The sequence below is a fragment of the Callithrix jacchus genome, chromosome 6, assembly GCF_049354715.1.
Source record: "Callithrix jacchus isolate 240 chromosome 6, calJac240_pri, whole genome shotgun sequence".
Taxonomy (NCBI): Eukaryota; Metazoa; Chordata; class Mammalia; order Primates; family Cebidae; genus Callithrix; species Callithrix jacchus.
The window spans coordinates 86,369,965-86,390,115 of NC_133507.1; the positions used below are offsets into that span (position 1 = coordinate 86,369,965).

Here is a 20,151-nt window from a genome sequence, read left to right on the forward strand (position 1 = left end):
CCTTATTTGTTCCATTAAGTTTGGGAAACAACACATCCCCATCACATATTAGGTGCTCAATAAGTACTTTTTGAATGAACAAAAGAGTTACTGAATGAACATGTTTATAATATAACATACCATGTACTTTGAGGAGTTCTATAGTAAAGAAATCTTTAACTTTATTTAACTCAGCATTTTCCAAATTTGTTTTCCAACAAAATTATCTCTGGTGCAACATCTACATGTATTCCATGGAATTAGTGTTGCACAAAACACACTTGTGAAACCCCAGCCTAAAGGATACAACTACTCCTCCCTCCCTTAAACCTGAGCTATAATATAGGACACACTGAGCTTCATCAATTCCCTCTCTCCTTGGCTGCCCCATATGTAGGCCAGTTTCCTTATTCCAGTTGCTAACACCCTCAAAACTCTTTCGTGGCTCAAATATGGAATAACCTTTTATCCATTAGACTCTCTTTCTTTTTAATCATACACTAATTCATATCATTTTTTTTCACCTGCTGTCTTCCAGATGTGTTTTGAGAAACAAGATGACTAATAATGTCTGTTATATGGACTTTTATCCTTGGGCATTTATTTATGAGGTTATAGGTTGAACTTACTATTTTAAGTAATTTTTATTAAAATCTCTCAAAAAGACAGTTGTGAGGAATGCATTCCACCCTGGCATGCATTTTCAGCCATGACATTTTCTTCAATGGCACATGAATCAACATGAATGTCCGAAGTTGACTTGTTTCATGTTAACCTTATTGCCTGCCTTTTGACTACCTCTGTGAGTCAACTGCAAGGACTGTAGCCTCTTGACTATAGCAGAAATAAGCCAAGGTGCCCAGAACATTTCTTTTGCTTACCATCAATCTTAGTGACATTTAAAACTTTTCTCAAATCTAGTCTTTTCCTGGTTGATCTGAAAAGAAAGATTTGGCCATTCCTATAGGTCTATCTTAGGTTTGTGTTTAGACATGGAGGCTATGGTGAGGGGTATATATTTAGGTCCAGAAAGTGCCTGTTCCAATTGTGTCTTTAAACATTGCCCAATGTAGTACTGGGGTTTTGTGGCAATGCCTCTGGAGCCGTACTGGCAGACAGAGGTGGGGAGGAAGGGAGTTTGAGAGGATGGGCAGCAGGAGAGAGGTTCTGTTTCTGTTTCACATATGGGTTATTGGTTGGAAAGGAGTTGGGGGTGGAGGTCCCATTGCTAATAACAGATTGGAAATGATTATGACAATCAGAATATTTCTAAAGATAGAAACAGGTTCTGGTGAAGTTTCTAAGAGATTTGGAAACAGGAAAAAGCATTCTGTAAAATGGACAGTAAAATTTCTTTAGGAAAAATGGTGAAATTATTAAATGGGAAATCTGACATACACAGATTACTGTTTTTCTTCTGACCCTTTCTTTTCTCTCTCTCACTCCTTACCTCAGGACCTTTTCTCATCTCATTAGCACCTCCACCAGAGTTGGAACTGGGAAAGAGAAAGGAAGTGTTCAGACATGTGCCTATTTGCATAGTCACGTCACTGAGTTAATGCCAGGACAGCACAAACGCTTTGTCCAGTTCTATAGAAAAGCCAGTTCTCACCCCATCAGTAAGGTATTATTTTCTTTTTTTATTAGCATAGAGCAGCTTATGTTGCCAGGCTTCTCTTAACTGTACATTATAGTGTCTGATTAAGAATGTTCTGGATGGGTTAATCAGTGTGGTGACTATTATTAAGCAAACTGCTTGTTAGTATTATGCCTATTTGATCTTGGTATTGATGTGAAGTAATTGACCATAGAGCTACATTTAGAAAAGCTGAAATAAAGTTTTTTTGATTTCTATTATGGCAATAAATTGTTTATATTAAACGTGTCTATGAAAATATGAGTTTCATGGCCCAGAGAATCAGAATAGACTGTGTGGGATGGTGGATGTGGTTTGTTGTTTTTTTTTTTTTTTAATTATTAATACATTTGTCCAGCCTATTTCAAGACTAGCTTTATTGTAACAAAGTAGCACAAAAATATTTCAGCTTTTGCCTTCATTCTTACCGCAGAGTATATGAAAACTAAAGTGTTTTTCACTTTCCCCGACTAAAGGAAATATCCGATAGATTTGGCTAATTGCCAAAATACTTCTTTTGGTGATGATCACTATAAAGAATAGATTATAAGAAAAATATGAAAAGATGTTATAAACAAGGGAAACCTAGCTTGTAACTACCTTCTTTCAAGTACTGGGTTGTTACCTATATATTTATTGTATCTTGTCCAGTTCTATTATTAAGTTTCCCTAGCTGTAGCATTTCCATAGGGAATTGATTCCACGAGTTAATAAATTATACTGTGAGGGAGTTTTTCTGGAAATTCAGCTAAAATTTTCCCATTCTTAATTTCATCTCGTTACTCCTAGTTATACCCCCTTGTACCAAGCTAAATAATTATTCTTTTTCCTTGGAGACTTATTATGTACCCTTCTAGTTGTCACTTAACTGGGCTATTCATAGTTAGCTCCTTTAATCTGTGCTCATAAATCAGTTCTTCCATTGCCTTAATTATTATTATTGCTCTTCTAAACACTCTCTAATTTTCAAACGTATATACAGTTCTCAGATGCCCCACATGATATCAGCTTTTGCACAGGGCTCTATCCTGACAAACTTAGTGTCTTCCTTCCCTGTACAATAAGATCCAGAACTAAATGGCATCAGTTTGCTGAATCAAATCAGCTCTTGCTCATCTTGTCAAATTCAGGATGGTCTAAATGGTGTATTCCATGTGCCCTACTTGCATTCAAGGTTTATTTTGATTTTTTTCAATTTCATGAAATGTGTAATCTGTTTTAGTTACTGCCCTTGTTTATATTCTGCATCTTTCCATGTCCCTATTCACTACCACCTATCAAGTCAGTCATCTGTAACCTGTGTTAACATGGGATTCTTTTCATCCTTGAGAACATTTATGGAACGTGTTGAATAAAAGCAGGCCTCGAACCTTGCCCACAGCTAAATTCCTTGTCAGTTACCAATTCCCATTGTTTACAACCTTTTAGCCAATCTCTCATCTCTTTTAATTTGCAGTTTTGCTCACATGCTGGCCAATATAAATTAATTTTATGAGTAAGATGGATCATGATACTGTTTTCTAAAATGAAGATATGTTGTTTGAATTCCATTTATTTATTTATTTATGAATCCTTCATCCTCTAAGTTTGTAATTCTGTTCAAATCCTTTTTAAGCTTTCCTGGCACTCTTTTTCTGACATAAATGAATAGGTTACTTCACTTGCTTTGTTTTCCAGATATGTACAGATGTTCCTTCTCTTACCGTGTGTTTCATTTCTTTAGGAGAATTGAAGATATTCTCATAGTAATTCTATTTTTTTTTTTTTTACCTTTTGTGGTGATTAATGGCAATTTTTTGTTGTGTTTTAGTTTCTGAATCTCTTCAGTATTTTGAATTTGTTTCAGGAAGAAGTTGACTGGTTCCCACAGTGATTTGGGGTCTATGAGGTCTGAAATTATACACACACAGGTTTCTTTCCATTTTAAATCAAGGATTAAATTTATTATTTTATTAGGGCATATTTAAGGGGTTAGTATCGTTGTGTTTTATCTTTATATATACAATCATTTATTTATTACTTGAGAGTTCTTATGTATTTTTGAGTTTTCTCAAGGTATTTGAAATTAGAATAGAAATTATGTTTGTTTATGAAACAAACATAGAAGCCCCCAGAACAAGCTTTTTGTTTCTGGAATGTGCATAGTGTACCACAGCCAAAGACTTTGTTTCTAGCTCCTATGCTCCTCCACTGTTTCGTAGTGTTGCCCATCAGCCCTTGCTTTCAGGCCTTTGTAGTACCCTCTCCCTGTCTCTATGGTGACTGTCCTGATGCCTCAGTGAGTTTCTGAAAGCCCATCTCCACCTCTGTACACCTCACCTGAAATAGATGACCTGTCCTAATGCTTTAATAATGCAACTCTTTAGATTCTACACCTGCCAGCTAACGGTGTTTTGATTTTTCAGATTCAATTTTTTCTTCTTCCCTCAGCTTTGTAAGACAGCTAGGTTTATTATCTTTTATAAGACCCTGCTTTTCCCCTACACCATGATCACACGTTAAAATGTTTTTCTCCTTCCATCTTATAAGAGCTTTCTGTTTCTTCAGGATCCTGCTTCCTTCCCTAGCAAATATTCCCAAGTAAATACTACTGTGTCCATGTGTCTCATTTTAAAAAGTCCAACCTTGCCTTCCCCTTCCTTCTCTCTACCTCCTTCTCTCTGCCTCTCTCTTTCATACACAAACCCTAATTTCTTGCAGTCTGATTTCTGCCCACACCACTCTTCAAGGATACTGCCCATCGGAGTAGCCAGTGACCTACAGCGTGACAAAGCCAGAAGCTTCTTGTTTCTGCTCTGTTGCACCTCTGCAGTGTTTTATGTCCCATTTTACACATTCTTTGAGGGTTCTTGATTCATTTCAATGGTGTGATATTACCCTCTTGGATTCTCTTTCTAGTCTTCCAGATGTTCTCTTTTGCTCTCCTTCGATAGTTTTTCTTTTTCACCTGCCTCCTAAATCCATTTCTTCCCCTACTCAACAATTCATGGAAGGGGCCAAGTTTCTGGATGGGGCTCAGGAACTCTGAGAAAGCACTTGATAGTCTGGCCCAATCTACCCCTCTAGACCTTACATCCAGACCTGCATCTCAGTCTTTTTGGGTTGCATGTTATTTCCTGAGGAGTTGTATTTCTTCACCCCTTTTTCCTTTGGTCACCTGTTCTCTGACTCCAGAGTTTCCCCAACTCTGTCTTGCAAAATTCTTTACCCAAAACCTTCTTTAAGCCTTTACTGAGGCCCAAGTCTGCATTAACCTCTTCTTCTCCTCCATTAAAAAAAATTAGAATGGCCATTATGTATATAGTATGTTCCAACATAGTTTAGTCGGCTGTTCATGTGTCTGTCTCCCACTCTGCTGTAAACATTGATGGTTTGCTTTCCAATAGGTAGTGAGCTCCTTGAGGATAGGCCCTCTATTTGTATATGTGGCTTACAGGTTTTAAGCTATATTATTTTTTAAGGTTTTACTTTATTTTGATTCTCTTATCAGTAAGTAACAGATATTGAACTCTGTGTGATAAAGTGTTATGGAAAAATAGGAGATAAACGATAATAAAAAGGTATTAAAATATACTTCAGGAAACATTAGCAAAGTAAATTTAATAAAAAATATATTCAGGTGCCCAAGAATACGGAAGAGTTATGAGCAGAAATGACAAGTGTTAATCAAGGAAGTTCCAAACATTTTTGTAGGTCAATGAACAAGTATGGCTTGAAAATAAGCACTGGGCCATGTGGCGATTGGAAAACACAAAATGGAAATCCAGAAGGATGAGCGAGGGAAAAGTGATAAAGCATCTCTCTAATCTTATGTTTTATGGTATATGCAGTGCAAGTTTTATAGCCATGGAAACTCTTTGGAAACCATTCAAAGACAGCCCAGTCCAATTTCAAACTTTTGAACTTCTCTTAGTGGCTACTACTTTTTGCACTTATTCTAGAATTTTTGTTAAAACATCTTTATTTTTTTTCTCAGTTTTATATATAATCATTATGTCCTTACAGGAAGGTAAAGGACAAATTTTACATATTTTTTCCCACTAAAAGTATATTGCATTCTTTTTTTATAACAGATTCATGCCCAAGCACAAAACAACCCATTTAAAGAAGATGCTCAGCCTTACAGGAAATGATGGTGCGGTTCTGTCCACGGCCCTTCCTTTTCAGCCAGAGCAGAGAGATTCAGAGGATTTATTGAAGAATTTTAATTCAGAGTGTGATACACACTCTGGCCTTGATACTGCACAACAAGAATGTTTGGGTAACTCAGGAAGACAGGAGTCAGACTTGAAAAAGTCCAACTCATCAGATAATTCAGGCTCTCATCATGGGGAGAATAAACAATATCTGACTGTTAATCCCAACATTTTGGGTGAAGTTGATAATCAACAAAGACTGCTGCACATTGTCTGGCCTCACAGGTGGTAAGTCAAGGCATGCCAATTTTAGGAAGAGTTGTAGAACTGGTAAAAGAAAATATATTCTGTTGATTAACATACTAATTTGCTGTTCCTATTGCTTTAGAAAAAGGTTATTTTAATGTAGTAGTATTACTAATGGTCTGCCAAGCTGGTACTACTAAATATCTTCATATTAATGGTCATGTGCCTAGACTAAATTGAATTACAGATAATTATTTGCAGTGATTTGCTCAACTAACAATAGTGAGTAGGCACTATACCAAGTCTTGTTCAAAAAGTTTCAAAATAGAATCAGATTCCATTTTAGGCACACACACACACACACACACACACACGCATGCAGAGTTATCACAAAACTACTTCATATACACACTGATAACGTAGTATTACCATTAAAGCAAGAATAATGTCCATTATTTACTACTTTGACCAGTTTCAACTGAGTGGCTTCATTTTACTTGTCATAATATGTATGTCAGTACATTTGAAACCATTCCCTTCACTCAGACGCCTCTGTATTGTGCTAAGCAAAATACCTTCTATCCAAGTCTTTCCTAAACAGAGGAAAATCAACTGCAGCATATAATCTCACCAAATATAAAGTCAAACGTAACCCTGGCTCTATAAATTAGGATTTAAAGAGGTAAAATGTCCCGATAATCTTCTGGTATTAGGCATGAACATTTTAATCTAGTTTTTATTCCTCCCAGTTAGTTTAATCTGCATGTGGCCTGATTAGAGTTCACTTCCCCTGCAGATTATGGTCTCTATTGCAGAGATGCTAGGCTGATCATTAGGTCCGATTTTCTGAGAGCAACCGTTTGCAGGTGAAGTAATAAGCGCACCACACCGGCCGGGCAAAGCGCCTTTGCCGAGGATTTGCCTTCCAGCACATTAAAACTCCAGAAGCTCTCCCAGTTGATCTGCAGCATCTGGTACCTAAAGAGATTTTCATCTTTGATTCTAAATGTATGAACGTAAAATATAGGGTTTGAAAGTTGATGTGGAATGTGTTTTTGGATTTGTTTGTGCAACTTTACATTTCCAGCATAGCCTTTCTAAGGTGTAGTGACCTGTATTTTTAAATCATATTTTACTTCGAATGTGACAGAGTTCAGTATTCTTTGATGTGGTTTTATAATGCAGTGGGTCTAGATGAGATTAACCTGTTTCAAGGTAAAATAGATGTCACCATTTACTCCCCTCTGAAAACCTTTTTCTTTTATTCCATTAACCTTTGGTTGTCTCTGAAGTACTATTTTATTGCAAGAAAATCAGTTCTAAAAGTTGGTTCCAGTTTATCATGAAAATGTTAAATTAAATACTTTCTAGACTGCTCTTACAAAACAGCAATATGGAGGAAAGAGTGAAAACCCTGTTATTCGATACTTTGCACAAAATAAGACAGTGCCATGTTAATAAAATTAACAATATTAAATTGAATAATTCCCTCTCTTCCTTTGTATATTTTTGCTTTAATTTAATTTAATTGCCCAAAGTTAGTTGCTTAAAGAGTTGCAGCATTATGTTTGTGTGCATTCTTATTGTTAAAGCTAAATTATTTTTAATTTGGAGAAGAGGGAAAAAAGCCGCATCAGCAAGAGTAAATGCCAAAATATAAAAGTAACACATTCATCCTTACGGGTAATATAGTAGAACATTGGAAACTTGGAGGTTGCCAGACACATAGCTAACATTAGGGCTAATTTTGAAAATCTAGCGTGCAGTCAATTTTACTGATGCCTGGGGACATACAAGGTAGAAGCTGACAAGAGAACTAATTTTGTTTGGGTTATTTACTGCTATGCATCATCCGCAGGTTCCCGCCTGACACACAGCTATATGAAGGGGGATATTATCACACACTAAAAATTTATGTTGACATTCGATATTTGTTCAATATGTCAGCAGTATTACTTTCATAATCAAAAGAGTAAGAAAAAGAGAAAAGAAAAGCACTTTATGCTCATATAGATATATCTTTTTAATAACAGTCTATAAGGTTAATATAGTTTACCTTTGAGAGTATACAATGAAAACAAGCAGGGTTAGGAGGGGAAATGACAGAAAGCATCAACCCGAGCTGTTTGTTTGCCATTACCTAAGCGAGCCATGTCAGCTCTCTGGCCCGCGTCTGATAGCTATTTGTTGTACAGAGAGCACAGCATAAAAAAAATATCAAACTCTTAATACTATTGTGTGCCCATAACCATCTGTCACTGCTAGCCTGGAGATGAGAGGAAGATTACGAGGAATAAACACTGAGCCGCCGAGCATTGGTAAAGCCTTCGGGCAAAAAACTCTTGTGGGGACATCAAAGACATTCTAATTCCGAGGCAGTCAAGGATTACAGTGTGTAACCTGTGCTGACAACAGATAAATGACTGGCAATATTGTGCCAGAGCTGTTGGGTCCTGCATGGAGTACTGATGATGATGATGATGATGTTATCTTGCAGAATGGACTCTGCTGGGATAATTTTATGATAAAACACTTTTTTCAAATGCCACTGGGTCTAGGCAGACATTTACTAGCTACAGGGGTAGCAATCAGTTTCTTCAAAATTTACTGTTCTAAGCCCATTAGAGTTCCATCGCAGCAAGACTCTTCAATGAAAATCTAAAACGCCTATATTTTCTTTAGGAGAATTTATGCAAATGTTGTGAGCTGAACTCCTACCCTTTAGTGGTAGATGCTTTATCATCTGATTTATGTAAATTTGCTCATAAAAATACAGTTTATTTTTAATTGGTGAATATGAATTAGAAAATTAAGATTCTGGTTCAGCATTCATCAAACATCCCCAGCTACAAGCACACATTTATTTAGACCCTGATCGTATGGTGGAAATCATATAATTTACCAGTCAATATGAATAGTATTCAGAGGGAAACTATGGTTTCTACTAGAAATGACCAGGGTTATGTTTCTTATTCATCCCTCTTCGTTTGAGCCTCCCCCTTCCTTGTACTTCACATGTTCTTGTCAGTTTTATGAGCGGCTTTAACTCCGTGCTTGAAAAGGGGGTTTTCTTTACAGTAGCCTACAGGAAGGTCCTTAGAAGCAGGAAGTCTGTTAAATTTTCACCTTGGCCATGTATCTTTACCAGAGAGAATGCATTGATGATTGTTTCCCATGTAAACATAAAGGAGAAAGGAATACTGGAGAGGGCAATTGGATTCTTACATCTTGTCATTACCTTGCCTAACAAAACAAAAATAAAACCCTCTTCTTTATCATGAAAAATATGCCCATGAAATCATGCAGTTGCAGTAGCCAACTCTAAAAATGAAGTGATGCTGACCTCATTGTGTTAGTTCCACACTGGGATCATGAATGGTCTAAAATACAGTGTCAGCCTCTAACATATCTCATACTAAGTCAACCAAATGTAGAGCCTACTTGCTAGAATATGTATCAAAATCAAAAGTGACATTTTCTAGAAGACACATTCTGGCTTTAAATCTGTGTTAAAATGTCTGTGCATGAGAACAGGCCCTTAAATGCAATGCTTGCCCCTCTCCTCATTCTTTCTCAAACTGAGCTTGTCAAGGATTATAGTGTGCAACATCTGCTGACAGTAGATAAATAACTGACAGTATTTTAGCAGAGTTGCTGGGTTCTCTGCAGAGTAATTTGTTTTCTCCTTTCCACCCAGTCTTTAATGTTTTGTTATAAACATCTATAGCAAGGGACAGTTAATAGAAATGACTTATAGAGAAAGACCTGTAAAAAAATAGGCTGCAATTGGTACTGCTTGTTTTTTTTTTAACTATTTTCTTTCCAAATATTATACAAAATTGAAATATTAATCCAGGTTCCAATCTTTATGTAAGTGTTCTCTAATAATTATCATAATGGGCATAAAAGACACACTGCTGGAAGGCCCAAAAAAACAAGTTTAGAATACATTGAAAGATCACTCTCTCAAAGCCACAGTTCTCAAACTCTTTGGTCTCAAGACCCCTTCATCATACTCTTAATTATTGGGATACCAAAGAGCTCTTGTTTTTTGGAATTATAACTATCAGTGTTTACTGTATTAGAAGTTAAAACTGAGGAAAAAGTTTTAAAATCTACATTAGAGTGCTTTTAAAATAACAATAAATAACAAAATAATGTATGTTCACGTTAATGTATTTTTATAAAAATTAACTATATTTTCCAAAACAAAGAAAAAAAATCAGTGAGAAGAGCAACATTATGTTTTTAAAAATCTGTAACATCTAAGTAGAAGAGACTTAGATTCTTATATCGGCTTAAATGTTTAATTTGTTACACTATCTTGTTTTAGTAGAAGTTTATGAAGAAATTCTGCCTCACAAAGAGATATAGCTGGAAAAGTTGAGTGTTTTAATGATTTATTCAGATTAATATAGATATTCTTCTTTGATACTATACCAAAACTTGACAAGTAGGAGCTTCTTAAAGGTTTGCTGTAATGTGGAATATGAAACCACATAAAGGATTTCTTCATGCTCTGTTACATGCATTTGAATGGATTTTGTAGCATTATGTACCAGTGATTTGGGAAATATAGGTTTACCAAATTGTGAAGATCTTCCAAATGTTGACACAATTTATTGTACAATTTTTAAAAATATTTATTAATATCACCATTGATCTCATAAATAGACATTTTTGAATAATGAGAAGATGTCAAGCTAACAGCGTAAATAGAATTTTTCCAAAATTCTGATGCTACTTAAAAGCTTATATTTATCATTGCAACAAATATTATCACTTGTTTTTCCTTGAGTGACAAGTTCACATGGTTCATGTTTGAGAAAATGGCTGCCAGATAGCGAAGTCTGATTAACTGTGGTTTGTCTGTCAGTTCTTTGAAATAAATTCACTGTTTCATGAAAAGACAGCTAGTTGCTCACAACTCAAACAAGCATACAAGTATTTTTCCTCAGGACAGCTATCGTGATATACATGTGTATTTCCCATTTTATTACATATTAAAAGATATCTATTGAAGGGTTGAGCTTGAATAAAATTAGTAAATTATATTGCTTCTTCAAGAACATGCTTAAGTAAAACAGACTTGTTTGTGCCATTGCCTTGAATTGCACTAAGGCACCAGCATCTTTATTCACCACTGTTTTTGCACTGTGAGGCTCTATGCCAACACAGTGAAAAAGGCAAGTTACATCTTTAGTATCTTTATGAAAAAAGTTTTACTTTTCAACCCCCTTGAAAGAGTCTTTGAATACACTTGGGAGGCCAAGGTGGGCAGATCACAAGGTCAAGAGTTCAAGACCAACCTGACCAGCATGGTGAAACCCATCTCTACTAAAAATACAAAAGTTAGCCAGGTGCAGTGGCACACACCTGACATACCAGCTACTCAGGAGGCTGAGGCAGGAGAGTCACTTGAACTTGGGAGGTGGAGGTTACAGTGAGCCGAGATCGTGCCATTGTTGCACTCCAGTGCTCCAGCCTGGGCTACAGAGCAAGACTCCATCTCAAAAACAAAAAACAGTATTTATCTTATATAAGTCAGCTCTCTCAGACTAAATGCAACTTGCATCAACATGGGTAAGTAGCTAGGAAGCCCTAGGATACAGCTCTATTATATAAGAAATTCTGTTCTGATTGTAAAACCCCTGTGATTGGCCTATAATTGAATGGATTCTGGTTAAGAAAAATAAGGAAGGTAGGAGTGGGCCATGAGGCATGTTAAAGAGTTTGAAATTAATTATTAGAGTAGCTATGGTTATATGTTCTACTATGACCTCATCACTTGGGATATAGGGAAATTATCAAAGCTCTTCACTTAAAGCAGACTGACTTTTTATGAGCTATATGGTATTTGTAGCATTTTCCATAAAATAATGATAAATCAATTTATGCAAAGTTGATATAAAGAGTATGAATTTAGAAAGGAAAAAGTCCAGTCTTGGAGAACTAAAAACAGTTCTGAAATATACTTAGGAGAGTCACTGAAGTAAAACATGTGCCATAATATTGAACGACTTTGACAACTATATTTTTAGAAACATTGGCAATTTCTAACACAATAAATGATTGATGTAAAATGGAAAATTATGCTTTATTACTTGGCACTAAAATAAATTACTCTGTTTCACTCTTTGACTCTCTGAGGTTTAAAAATATAGCTTCAAAAACCAAATCAATGACTGTCTTCTGAAAGGATGTGTTTTGGATGATTGAATGTTATGCTTTTCAGGCCAGAGTCAACTTGCCTTGGTTTTCTCATTGCTGAGTTAACTTAGGAAAAGTATGGTGAGTAGGCCATCTTAAATCTTTCAGGTTCTACTGGTCATTACCTTGTAATAGAATACTTTGGGAAGGACAGAGGATGGTGTGGGGTGAAGAATACTTTCAGAAATCAGTCTTCAGGTGCCATGCTCCACTGTGAACAGAAGGGCAAAGTGCTAATTTTTGGACACTGATATTCTTTGTTCTATTTCAATGTTATGTATAAGTCTGTTTTTCTAAGAGAAGAATGATCCTCACTGAATAATGGTTCTGGAAAAGTTGTTCACGTGCTCTGGATATCTGCTTTTCAGCACACTCCACCAAAGCTTCCTCAGACCTATGGGAACCATCTTACTTGTTTTGCTCTCTAAAAAATATGATTCCATAAATGCTTTCCAGTGGCAGTATTTATTTTCAAAGTTAAGTAACTCTCGATGTAAGGAAGATTTGCTAACTATTGTAAGCAGCTAGTTCTCAGATTGACTAGGAATAATGACCGATAGCTCTTTGAAAGGGATCATCTAACCATTCTGTGTTTATCCATCTATTGGACTATCAGAGCTTACATGAAATAATAATGTTCTAATTATTCACAGTCATTCTCAATTTGGTGATAAATTTTCCTTAGTTACATTTTTCATGTCTAGCGTGTTTTAAGGAATTTGTTTGTTGCTTAGTTTGTTTGTTTGGTTTTTATCTTTAAAGAATTTTGTCTTTAAAGAGAATGAACTCTGGCATTTAAAAAACAAAAAGCTCTCTAAAGAATTTTACTAGAATTTTCTGGAAAAAATATAATCAAATATCTGGCTAAAATGACCATGTGCTATGTCACTTATAGTTTTATTTTATCCTCTAACATAGCACTAGTAGATGAATCTGTGGGAATCTATTTCAGGATTTTGAATTAGTGGTAAGAAAATAGATACGTAGAAATTCATGGCCAAAGAAAGAGCCTCACCAGAATCCCATTATAATTTCCAAAATTCCATTTTGGTGCCTTGCAAATCATTGATTCCACAGTTAGTCTTGGGTTGTTTTTAACATTTTAACACACCATGTCAGCATAAAGAACTTATACTTATAGCAGTCACAATCTTGGTATTGTTGTAGTAGAATATCATAAACTAAAGCTCTTATTACCCTTTTCTTGCCTAACGTGGTTAAAAAGTTCACAAAGCGTGATTCATTTTGTAAGGATACTAATTGCTGCAAAAGACACTGTTTCATCATGGTATGCTTAGGACAGTCATCTTCATCTGCTCAAGACCCACATTTGCCTTTGCATCCTCTATCACCATTCTTTTCACCAAATTCTTACACTAGACTTCACTTAACATCACAGTCAGGGGTGGGTGAGTTGGGAAGTAGATGGCTAGATGATATGGATGGATGGATGGTTGGATGGATGGATGGATGGATGGATGGATGGATGGATGGATGGATAGGTGGATGGGTGGGTGGGTGGATGGGTGGATGGGTGGATGGATGGTTGGACGGACAGACAGGTTGATAGGTTACTTGGTAGATGATTGGTAGATAGATCATCTGTTTCTTTGCTATACATTTTTATGTTATATGCATGTTTGTATATGAATTTAAATATATTTCTCTTTTCCAGTCACTAAGCCTTTCTCCACTCCATCCGAGTAGACCTAACTTCTCTTTAATTAGCCTACTCTTCCTTCTTTTTTGAGGCTAACATTCCTCCTGTTCCTCTTAATGTGTGGTGTTACCTGTCTTTCCATGGTGGTAGTTATCATTGTATTTCTTTAGTGATGCCTTGTAATACTCTGCCTTCCACGGACATCTTCCCTGATTTAAATTCCTGTGATTGGGAGAACGATCCAAGATGGCTGATCGCTAACATCCGGGATTGCATCTCTCAGGGAAGGCGCGGAGAACTAGAGGACGTCACACTTTCAGACAAAGTCTGGTCGCTCACGGAGCAGAAGATCCCCCAGTGGTGGAAACACACGAGTCGCTAGTGCGACTCTCGTGGTAGGCGCAGCGGTTCCGCCAGCACCTCGACGCGGCAGCGCTCGGCGCAGAGTAAACGGGACCGGTTCCCCTTCTGACCGAGGTTTGGAGCCCCGGGAAGGCAGAGTCGCCTACTACGGACACAAGAAGGAAGCCAGACAGGAGAATCCTGGGCAGAAAAGCACCATCAGTTTTAACGCCACTGCTCTGGCCCTGGGAACTAACAACCTGGACGTCCACTCAAGAGACCTAATCTGAAAGTTGGTAATTTCAAAGATGACAGGAGGATAAATTTACAATGACGGGAAGAAACCAGCCTAAAAAAGCTGAGAATACTCAAAGTCAGAACGCCTCTCCCTCTAAAGATGATCACAGTTCCACATCAACAATGGAACAAGGCTTGATGGAGAATGAGCGCCTCCTGATGACAGAATCACTCTTCAAGGAATGGATAATAACAAACTTCGGTGAGTTAAAAGAACACGTTGTAGCCCAACATAAAGAAACTAGGAACTTTGAAAAAAGGTTTGATGAAATCCTATTGAGAATAGACAACTTAGAGAGGAGTATGAGTGAATTAATGGAACTGAAGAATATAATACAGGAACTCCGAGAAGTATGCACAGGTTTAAACACTCGAATTGTTCAAGCAGAAGAAGGGATATCAGAGGTCAAAGTCCAACTTAATGAAATAAAACGTGAAGAAAAGATTAGAGAAAAAAGGATAAAAAGGATGAGCAAAGTCTCCAAGAAATGTGGGACTATGTGAAAAGACCAAATTTACGTTTGATAGGTGTACCTGAATGCGACGGAGAGAATGAATCCAAGCTGGAAAATACCCTTCAGGATATTATTCAGGAAAATTTTCCTAAACTAGCAAAGCAGGTCAACATTCAACCCCAGGTAATACAGAGAACACCACAAAGATATTCCTCAAGAAGAGCAACCCCAAGGCACATAATCGTTAGATTCACCAGGGTTGAAACGAAGGAGAGGATACTAAGGGCAGCCAGAGAGAAAGGTCAGGTTACCCACAAAGGCAAGCCTATCAGACTTACAGCAGATCTCTCCGCAGAAACTCTACAAGCCAGAAGAGAGTGGGGGCCGATATTCAACATCCTCAAAGAACAGAACCTTCAGCCCAGAATTTCATATCCAGCCAAACTAAGCTTCACAACTGAAGGAAAAATAAAATCTTTTATGAACAAGCAAGAACTCAGAGATTTTATTACCACCAGGCCTGCTTTACAAGAGCTTCTGAAAGAAGCATTACACACAGAAAGAAACAACCAGTATTAGCCTTTCTAAAAATACACCAAAAAGTAAGGAGCACCAACATAAAGAAGAATTTACACCAACAAATGGATAAAACAGCCAGTCAACATCAAATGGCAGTAACCCTAAATTTAAATTGACTGAATTCCCAATCAAAAGACACAGCCAAAACCCAACGGCATGTTACATCCAGACCTGTTTCACATGCATGGATACACAAAGACTCAAAACAAAGGGATGGAGAAAGATTTACCAACCAAATGGAGAGCAAAAATAAATAATAAATAAATAAAAAGGAGGAGTTGCAATTCTTGTATCAGATAAAATAGATTTTAAAGCAACAAAGATATAGTGGTAAAAGGATCAATGCAACAACAAGAGCTAACGATCCTAACATCCAGATAGGAGACTTAGATTCAATGAGACAGAAAATTAATAAGGATATCAAGGACTCGAACTCAGATCCAGAACCAGTAAACTTAATAAATATTTATAGAGCTCTCCACTTCAAATACACAAAATATACATTCTTGTCAATACCACATCACACCTACCCATTAGTTTAAATGAAACATTGGCCATTATTAATACCCAATTTTTTTCAAAATAAAGCAATATTTCCATTTACTCTCCCTCTTTCTCTTCCTCTCCTTTACTTATTTTTTTTTTCTTTCCTTCTCTCAAAAAAAAAAGAAATCAACTTGTAAACCTCTAGATCCAGGTCAGCAATGTCTCTTTCATTGCTTGATTCCTTTCTTCCCTTCCCTCCCTCCCTCCCTCCCCATTTCCTCCCTTCCTTCCTTCTTTCATCCCTTCCTTCCTCCCTACCGTCCTTATTCCCTTCCTTTCTGCCTTCCTCCCCCTCAAAAAAAATAAATTAATTAAATAAAAAAATAAATAAGTTCCTGTGATGTATTTGTTAATCCCCTTGACTGTGAATGTCCACACACCAAAGGCACTGTGCAGTCTAGTGTGCCACAAAAACATGTAGCAGAACTTTGCATTTTCCACATGCCTCCTAGCCCTACTCCTTTCATGTTTTAAGTGTTGGCTTTTGTTTTAGGTCCTAAGGTTTTTCAAAATAGAGACAGAACTTTTTCTTGTTGTTTAGGGGGAATTTTTTCCATGGCATTAAGCCAGAGTGCCTGGCAATTAGGGGTACTTAGTCAATGTTACTTAATGAATTATAGGGTGACTGTTTGGTAATTGACCATCACCTGCTCAATAAGTCCAGTTGAGTTTCTGTCTGTCTGTCTTGGGAAGAATGATAATGAAAATGTAGAGGAATTCAGTTTATTGAACGACAGATAGACACGGTCATGTGATCAGCATTGCCTTTACAAAACCTATGTTTTTTTTTGGTTTGTTTTCTTTTGTGAAACAAAATCCTTCAAGATTTTGTTAAAATAGAATAATATTGGGAAGAAAAGCTCAAACTGGTTAAAACCAAAGTAATTTCTAAGATATTATGGAAAAAAAAATCCAGAATTGAAGATCCCCATAGATTATTTTTTAACCTACCCCTCCACCATAATCCATATGTTAAATCATTTTGAAACAATCCATTGAAATAGCTTTTTAAACTCTTATGTGAAATCCTAGTAAATGAGATCCAATAGCTTCCCTAGGTTACCCAGGAAGGTTTTCCTAGGTAAAACCTATTTATTTATTTATCTTTTTTTTTTTTTGAGACGGAGTTTCGCTCTTGTTACCCAGGCTTGAGTGCAATGGCGTGATCTTGGCTCACCACAACCTCCGCCTCCTGGGTTCCGACAATTCTCCTGCCTCAGCTTCTGAGTAGCTGGGATTACAGGCACGCGCCACCATGCCCAGCTAATTTTTTGTATTTTTAGTAGAGACGGGGTTTCACCATGTTGACCAGGATGGTCTTGATCTCTTGACCTCATGATCCACCTGCCTCGGCCTCCCAAAGTGCTAGGATTGCCGGCTTGAGCCACCGCGCCCGGCCTATTTATTTATCTTTTACTCGGTAAATCGCACCAAAAAATTCCAAGGTAGCACAGCAATAACTATTACAAATTATGTAAGGTTTTCCCCCCTTGTATCATCTTTATTAGCTATGCAGCTAATTAGCTATTTTATCATTATTTGGCCTTGCATCATTTGTTGGTTAAACAAAAGAAGGTGAAAATTCAGAAACAGAGAAATGAAATGTTTAAGGTTTGTTCTTACTCAGATGTATACTCATAGTGCCTATGTCCTGTTGAAGGAAATAATTTATCGTGATCTTAGTCAAAAGCATTTCTCTCTTTGCTGTCCTTTTTTATTAATTTAGATATGTTTCTGAGATGAGAATTGATGTTACTTCTAATTATGGTTACATGTAGTTAATTTCCTTCTTTTTTCTTAAGCTTGGTGTGAAAGGCAGTTTCCTCCAAAAGAGGTGGGGGGCAGCGGGGGAGGGAGCTGGTTACAGGGAGGGAAGAATACTGATAGAGCTGATCTTCCTGTTGCCTTAGCAACAGATTTATTTATTAGGGGTTGAAATGACATGAGTTAATATACCGCATACCTGCTGATCGGCAAACTCCCCTATTTCAGCTGCAGTTGACAATTAAGTCCTGGACAGCTACAGCCAGGGGTTAATGTTCCTCATTAGGAGAACTAGGTCATTACTGGGAAATCAAGGCACTTAAGGCAGCATGGGTAAAATACAAAATTCAGCGTCTAGATGAGTGAGGCTTTTTTATGTTAATTAACCTTATTTTCCTAGGTTTAAAAAAATCTTATATGCACATGACAGTGGATCAATTAATTGAAAAAAGAGCTAGTTTACTTTACTCTCTGAGTTGTCTTCATTTCCTTTGCAAGGATTTCATTATTTTATGGAAAATTCTTATGTCTATATGATGAGTAAAAAGGGTATTAAAATTAAGAAGGGAATCATCATGGAAATCAGCTTTACCACAAGGGAATGAGCAAATAAAAGCCTTGGAAATGAAAATAAATAAGCTTTGCTAATACCTCACCTAAGGAGCAGAATATAAGCCCATCAGAGCTGAGAGACATTTAGAGGTACTTCTTTGCTTCTTTATTAAGCAGTTACATAGTTATTTGACCTTCAGAAACTGAAACTTTGGAAAAGTGATTCCAAGTGATTTGTAAACATTCTGTTTGCAGAAAGCTGTATAGCAGTTTAACAAACAATAACTTTCCAGTTCATAATTGGCTTTTAAAAATACCAATAAAATTAGATACATTCATTGAAAGTTTTTATTAAAATGTCTGAGTAGGTGCTTTTTTCACTTGATAAGTTCATAAATAATGTATCAAGCCCCTTCTGAAAGCTTTGTTTTCTTACTTCTTTGAAGAGCCTTTATGTTGAAAGAGGGGTATTTACAAAGTAGAAAAAGATTTATTGCCCAGAATCCTGTTTCATCTTCATTACTGTACTGCCTCCATTGAAACCACTTCTTACCAGTTTTTTCACTTGTGATAACTTGTAAACATAAACAAAAGCAAAAAGTTGCTCTTACCATCTTTATCCCCTAAAATAGTGTCTCTTCAACTGAAAAACTAAAATCATTAAAATTTTTCTCCATCCACCCACATGCTATAAACTGTTCTTTTTAATGTAAAATTAATCAATTGAACTCCCCCAGAGACTTAGTATGGAACTCTTGTCATTTCTTTCCCCACAGAAAGAAATGTGCAACTCTCTTTTAACTGATTAGCTCTCTGTGGTTTAGTGTATATGTTTTCACTCCCCCAAAATCATTGTCCTGTTTATATAAGTGAAACCAGGCCCTCAGATACTTCTTTGGAAAATGCAACTCTAGTATATCTCTGTTAGTATCATGTATATTGCCAATTACTCTCAGACTTAGCAGAAAATTGCTGTATTAGGTGGCATCACTCTCCTTCCTTACAGAAGCATTTGTTTCCAGTCTAAAATTAGACGTGAGCCTTACACAACTGCCCCTCTTCACCTACCACAGTTAATTCTTGATTTTAACAAGAACACTTTTAATGGAGAAATTGTTTCCCCAATTTCAGAATTGTTGCCCAAGAGCCAGCGTTCTAACATGAGGAAATATGGAAGAAACTGTTAGCTATCCCCCTAAATTTCTCTTTTTCTTGGGAACACAGACCACATTTTCTAGCCTCTATTACCGTTTACTTGGGGTGGCTGCATGACTGGGTCTTGGCCAATAAATGTAATAGAGAAAGTGATGTGGGCCACTTCCAGGCCTGGTCCATAACAATTTCTCACCCGCTTTCTCCCGTGCTTTTTTTTCCTTCCTCGCTGGACAGACATAGAATGCACTTGCTGAAGATGACAGTACCTCCTTTGGTTTGGTACCTTAAACGGCTGTATGGAAAGGGACTGCCCTTCTGAACTACCCACCTATTACTCTTGCATGAGCCTTTTACATGTTCTGATCCATTTAATGCAGTGAAGCTACCTTAGTGGTTGTGGAAAGCTGCTATTATAATCCAGACCATATAGTAGTGATTTGACTGGGGTAGTAACAGTGGCAATCATAAGTGGTCAGGATATATTTTGAAGATTTTGACCTGAGTAAGTGGATAAATGAAGGTGCTATTTAATGAATGAAGAACACTTGGGGAGATATGTTTTTAAAGTTTGCATTTGGACAAACTAAGTTAGAG

The 20,151-nt window shown here is 36.8% G+C and overlaps 1 protein-coding gene across 1 annotated transcript in view; it reads left to right on the forward strand.

The window, feature by feature from the left end:
* Positions 1 to 20,151, forward strand: part of QTMAN (queuosine-tRNA mannosyltransferase) — a 413,460-nt gene that overhangs the window by 336,900 nt on the left and 56,409 nt on the right. The window contains 3 exon segments of the mRNA XM_078327881.1: positions 1,435 to 1,585; positions 1,587 to 1,603; positions 5,689 to 6,039. Coding sequence (XP_078184007.1) covers positions 1,435 to 1,585; positions 1,587 to 1,603; positions 5,689 to 6,039 — 519 coding nt within the window.